Raw genomic sequence first — 6,000 nt, 5'->3', positions numbered from 1 at the left:
TACTCACACCCCACTAGGTGACTCGGAAGAGATTTCATTAACAACAGCCGCCTCTCTAGCTAGGTGGATTCCACCATCACAGGGGAGGAAAAATTGTATTGAAGAGGCTATTGGAGGGCGGAGGTAGGGTGGGGGTGTCGTCCCTTTGGCGTAGGTGCGTTGGGTCGCAGCTCCGCGACTATCGCGATAGACGAGCGAGATCGGCGCTGCCCCTTTAACAGCCCCTTCCCGGGGGCCTGTCCAGCGCGTGCGCACTGTGGTTCTGCGCTTGTCATCATGGCGACGCGGGGCCATGTGCAGGACCCTAACGACAGGCGCCTCCGGCCCATTTACGGTGAGTGCCTGGGGCCAACCTGGTCGCCGGCGGGACGCGCCGAGGGCTGCCGAGGCCGGGGCAAAGGCCCAGGAGGGGCGCTGAGGGTCCGGGAGTGGGGCTGGCGGGCATGGGGGGCGGGCCGCGCGGGCCTCTAGGCCGCAGCCACCGGCCTCGCGTAGGCACCGGCCGGGCCTTCCTGAGCCCTGAGGTGGTAGCGGCGCGGTCGTGGCAGCGTCAGGGTCGTGGCAGCGGCGGGATCGTGGCAGCGGCAGGTCGGTAGAGCTGGCCCGACCGCCAAGGATGCGTTGTTAGGGAGGCCCGAGATCTCCCCGCAGGTGGAAGCTGGCTCCGGCGTCAGGGTGGGACACTCTACTGGAGGGAAAATACCTCACTAAAGACTTTTTACTTATGGGAACGTGGCCTAAGGGGGTGTTTGACTAGCTCTGTTGGGTGCACAAGAAGAAACAGGTCCAAAGAGGGGAAGGGGCTGACACAAGGTCACCCAGTCGAATCAGGAGCGGGCCCTTCCTGTTCAAGGCTCCCAATCCAGAGCTCTTTGCTGGAGAAACAGCTGCTGTGGGCACACGTGGGAGGCGGCGGGGGGTGGGGGCGAGTGGAGGGTCTCGGGCCCAAAATAGCGGTGAAGAGATTGTGATAGCTCCTGTCTGAGAGGCTTGCAGGGCTGCTGCAAGGGCTTTTCCTTTCTGCAGCTTTTCTGTGGGTTTTTTTTTTTGTGGTTTTTTTTTTTTTTTCCTGCAGCTTGTCTTCGCGTGCTAAGTGGATTCCCCCTCCATAACGCTTCCTCGCACCGCAGGAGGACCTTGTTGTCATCCTGCTACCCTGGTTGTAAAAAGGCACAGATTGAGTCAGGCAGAAACATCTTCTCAGGAATCGAGACGTTCTGTAGTTGAACAGTGGTTCCTTTTGCATTTTCTTTCCTTTTAGATGTTTGTATGGTTTTGGTCTATCTCAGTTAATGGTGAGGAAGGCTTCAAGGTCAGTGGTTTTTGCAGAATTAGACCTGGTGTTTCTAGTGTGAATGTTACTCAATGGAGGCTTCTCCACATGGCCGAGATCATTTAACTTTTGCGGGGGGGAAGAGAGAACTTTATGTTTCTGGCACAATTAGCCCTGCTTTTATTTTGTAATTTGTATGATGCCTTATTTACTCTGACATCTCATTTGAGCCTAGCAACAACTCTGTGAGACAGGTAATAATAGTGTAGCTAACATGCACAGACTGCTAATATGTCAGTCACTGCCCTTGGTTTTTCCATATGTGGGTTATCTCATTTAATCTTCACACATTCTTATGAGGTGGGTAGTTTTTTCTAGTCCCATCAACGCCCCCCTCACCCCCATTTTTTTCGCAGGTGAGGAAACTGGGGCTTTATTGACGTGCAATTTGTCTAAAATCACTCAGCTAATATTTGGTGGAGCTAGGATCTGAACCCCTCTGGACTGTCCCAGGCTCACCCTCTTAATCACTGGGCTAGAAACCATCTCACTTTGAGCTGAAGACACTGACTTGCCAAAGGTCACACAGGTGGTGAACGGCCGAGATAGGACTCTGATTTCCATTTCCCCAGGGCTGCATATTCTTTTTGCCCTCCAGTATATACTATTTTCAGAGGGAAAGGATGAAATATGCAATGGTGATTGAGGGTAAGAACTGAATCCATGGTTCACAATTTGTGGCTCATTACTGTTCTGTGCAGCAGCTGCCTGAGATCTTTTTTCTAACTAAAAAGATTCAATATTAAAAAAAAATTTTTTTTCTTAACTTTTATTTATTTTAAGTGTATTTTTCCAGGGCCCATCAGCTCCGAGTCAAGTAGTTGTTTCAATGTACTTGTGGAGGGCGCAGCTCACACTGGCCCATTCGGAGATCGAACTGGCAACGCTGGTGTTACAAATCATGCTCTAACCAACTGAGCTAACTGGCCTCCCCAAGATTCAATACTTTTAAGAATAATTGGGTTTCTAAAATTGTTCTTGAGGACCAAAGAAAATGCCTTTGGTGTTACATAAGTCATTTAGAATTCATAGTGTTTTGAACTATCCAAAAAGAAAAACCTTGTCCATTTCACATTGCTAAACATCAGGACATGTTAACCAGAAGTGACAAGTCATATTCTCAAAGCGGAAGCCAGAAGCCAGAATTATATAGCTTTTGTTATAGTTACATGGGAAGAGTATTAGAAGAGGCTTTCTTTAGGAATTCCAGGGCGATTACTATAGACTGGCAGAAATAGCAAAAGAAAAGGTACAGACTGTCCTTGACTTTAGCACTTTTGCCCTCCAGACTTTGGAACAGCCCCTGCTTTTGTGTTTAAATACATTAGTACCTCAAACCACTATAGTTCCTTAGATTCAGACATTCATTGGCTGACAGATGAAGAAGCTCACCCCACAGTGGTGCTTGCTCACCAGCCAAAAGTTCAATGTTAGCATTGAGTGCTTGTTTGTGTGCTAACTATCCTGTTAGGTGGTAAAATGATTGTGTTGGTAGGGAACTAAAGGCCAGAGATTAACTTGCTCAGAGCTGCAGCTACTAAATTGTAGAGCTGGGATTTGAACACAGGCATTCTTACTGGAGAGGCCAGACCTTTACCAAGTTTAGATTCAGCAGCATCACTATCTTTGTACGGCATTATTTGAATTGCCAAGGTTTATGATTTTACAAACCTTGCCAGTGATCTCAGTCAGCTCTTGCTGAATATTGTTCAGGGTAGAAGTAGACAGGGTGAATAATTGCGAAATTGTGGATTGATGAGATGTGGAGGGTTGAAATTCTATTTTTGGGGTCTTAAGTTTGGAAATGCTTTTTCTGTGCAGAACATTGATTAGTTGAAACATCTACAGAGTGCATCTCATTCCTCATAAATTGGTTAGTTTCGGTATGGTAGTTTTGGTTTTTGAAAACCACCCATGACCTTACTAGAACACCTACTGTATTATTTATTCTCCTTTTGCTAAAATGATTCTCTTGTGCTATGTGGTTCTCAACAGAGTTTGTACTCTTGTGACTTAGTGGGCACCAGTGCTTTCTTTTACCATTATTATCCATTTTAAAATGTTGTTTTAGTGGTTAGGAAGAGTGGAGGGGTGGAAGTGATGGTCAGCTATGGCACTTCATAGGTTTGTATAGAATACAGGAATAGCTAGGTCAGCATTCACAAAATAGAAATAGAAAAGTGTGAAAGAAAAAAAAATTCCCATAGTCTTCAGAACACACGCACACACATATATTTATATTTACTTTTCTGGTGCAAGATCCTTTGTTCTAATCTGTGTTACTAGCTTTTAGTCTTTCTCTAGTCTGGATCAGGTGTGACATTTCCAGGAGGATGGCTTGCTCATTTATTCAACAAATTTTTGTAATCCCTTGCCAATGATGTAACCCAGTGTTTCCCAAATTTCTGTCATTCTTTTTTACCCAATCTGATGATCTTAGCGTTATTATAGTGTTATCTGTACTGTTATTTACTTAATATTTTTTTCTAAGTTGATTTTTAAACTTAAATTTATTTAAAAACAATTTATATCATTACCATTCATGGAAAGACTGTCACTGCTCTGAGAAAACAAAACCATAACAATAAGTACATATGAACAATAAGTACAATGAAAACAAGACAATGTTATTAAAGTCTTAACTAGATTCTGATACTTGTGAAACTGTCTGTGACCTGTTTAAAGAAAAAGACATTAAATTAGCAAATATTAAGTGGCAGGCTAGCACCAAACTGAGACTATCTCCTTAATATAAAGGAAGTATTAGAAAAGAGATGAACTTTCTCACTGTATTATCTAGTGCTGTCTGCAAGGACCACCTAAAAACATTTCAGTTGCCATGGTACCCGTACTTAGAAAAACATTGCTTTAACTGATGCATCATCATCTTATTGTTTTCTCTGCCAGATTTGTGGGTGGCTGATTTGGGTTTACTCCTGTTATTAAGGGAACAACAGCAATCTACATGGTTAAACCACACTTACCCTTGAGTAAGTTTTAAAGACTTACTAAAAAGATAGACTTAGGATATTCTTTTCATTGGCCCGTTTTCTGCAACGGCTACATAATTTATATTCCAGAGTCAGTAAGTAAAATGAAAATAAACTTTTCCCAAAAGACTCAGCAACCAATTAATCAGTAGTCACTGAGGGAGGCAGCCAGGAGAGGGGAGCCTGACAGCAGGCTGAATGTGTTGGAGTGTCTTAGTTAAAACTCTTGAGTGCAGGGAACAGAAACCCACTGACACCACCTCGGGTAAAGGGGGGCTGCTGTAAACCCTTGTGGGAGCAGGGCAGGAATGCAGCGAGCATTCCAAGGCCTCGTGGAAACTGGAGAGCTGTCAGGATCTGAAGCTCATCTCTGCTTTGATCTGTGTGTCTATCCTTTTTTCTGCTTGGTTCTTCAGACTGTTGTTTTCTACTTACTTATCAGTATACCCAGGGCCCAACACATTGGCTTTTCGGCCACACCAAGTTGTGGCTAGAGGATGGAGAGGTCTTTAGCCTCTCTTCACAAGCTTAATCAGTACTGCCCTGCCCCCATTTTTTTTTGGATAAAGATAACTGACATTTTTCATTGTTTTTATAAATGTTATGTGAATGAAGTGGCAAGAGAGAACTCCTTCACTCCCCATCAACTAACTTGCACCGCCTAAGGCTTCTTCAAGATGGAAATCCCGGAGCTGCTACTGATAACCTCAGACCTATTTATTGCCTTCCAAATGAGCTTTAGCTTTCCTAGAGCTTTCTGGCTCCAGCTTTCAGTGTTGCAGTTACAGATTACCAGGCAGAAACCTGATTTATCCAGGTTGGGCCAAATGTCCACCGCACTGGGCTACAATGACATGGTCTAGACGTGGTCATCCAGTCCTGCCCCTTCGGCAGAGGCAGTGGAAACCAAGCCCATAGAGGACCTGGGCAGGTAGGAATAGTAATATCAACCACAGAGGGAAAAGTGAGGTGTTCTTGTAGTCCTGAGCCCTGGTCTGATTCGTTTATGGGCAGATCCTCAGATCTGGGGTCTCAGCTACTCTTTGAGAAGGCTTCAAGATACGTTCTGGAAACCTGGAGTCTTGCAGGACTGAGTCAGAATGTCTTAGAACTGACTCAGAATGAGGTCAGCATCGTGTCTTTAGGAAGAGAAGGTGTTACTTAGTGAGCTGAAATATCTCTGTCATACTCTGTGAAGGACAATGAAGGCCTATTGACTGAGCTAAGGATTTAAGAAAACTGGTATTAGATATTTGGGTATTCAGGCCAAGGTTGTATGCTTCTAGATTTCTGTGATTCCCCTGTCTCTACCTGAGTGTTGTCTTTGATCTTCCTTTCTAGGTTGTGATTCCTAAGGCTCTTTTTGACTTTCTCTCCTAGATTGTGATTCCTTCCAGACTATAAGGCTTCTTGATCTTTTTACCTAGCATTGTTGGCTCTCATCAACATGAAGCGCATTGAAGACCGAAGAGATGAAACTCATGTGTTCATGTGGCTATCTGTTACAAATTTTAGTATTCATTGGAGACAAATTGAAACCATTAGGTAAAATGATAGTCTGTTTCAGTTCTTTGGGCTGCCAGGGCCATAGACCATTTTGAGTTGTTTATGCCTTCTCTGTCCCTGGGCTGATTTGGGACCTTGATGAGCAGAGAGGGACCAGTAGTGGTAGGAGAT

At 44.5% G+C, this 6,000-nt stretch overlaps 1 protein-coding gene across 1 annotated transcript in view; it reads left to right on the top strand.

Annotated features, from left to right (window-relative positions):
* The first annotated feature begins 225 nt into the window (after positions 1-225).
* NAA25 (N-alpha-acetyltransferase 25, NatB auxiliary subunit) overlaps positions 226-6,000 on the top strand; it is a 57,886-nt gene continuing 52,111 nt past the window's right edge. Inside the window, exon 1 of the mRNA XM_033098314.1 lies at positions 226-334. Within this exon, the coding sequence (XP_032954205.1) occupies positions 277-334 (58 nt within the window). The 5' untranslated portion in view covers positions 226-276. The remainder of the gene's footprint in view (positions 335-6,000) is intronic.

The sequence above is a fragment of the Rhinolophus ferrumequinum genome, chromosome 25 (genome assembly GCF_004115265.2).
Source record: "Rhinolophus ferrumequinum isolate MPI-CBG mRhiFer1 chromosome 25, mRhiFer1_v1.p, whole genome shotgun sequence".
Taxonomy (NCBI): domain Eukaryota; kingdom Metazoa; phylum Chordata; class Mammalia; order Chiroptera; family Rhinolophidae; genus Rhinolophus; species Rhinolophus ferrumequinum.
The sequence above is the reverse complement of the archived record's forward strand: the minus strand, read 5'-3'. Positions and strand labels throughout refer to the sequence as shown.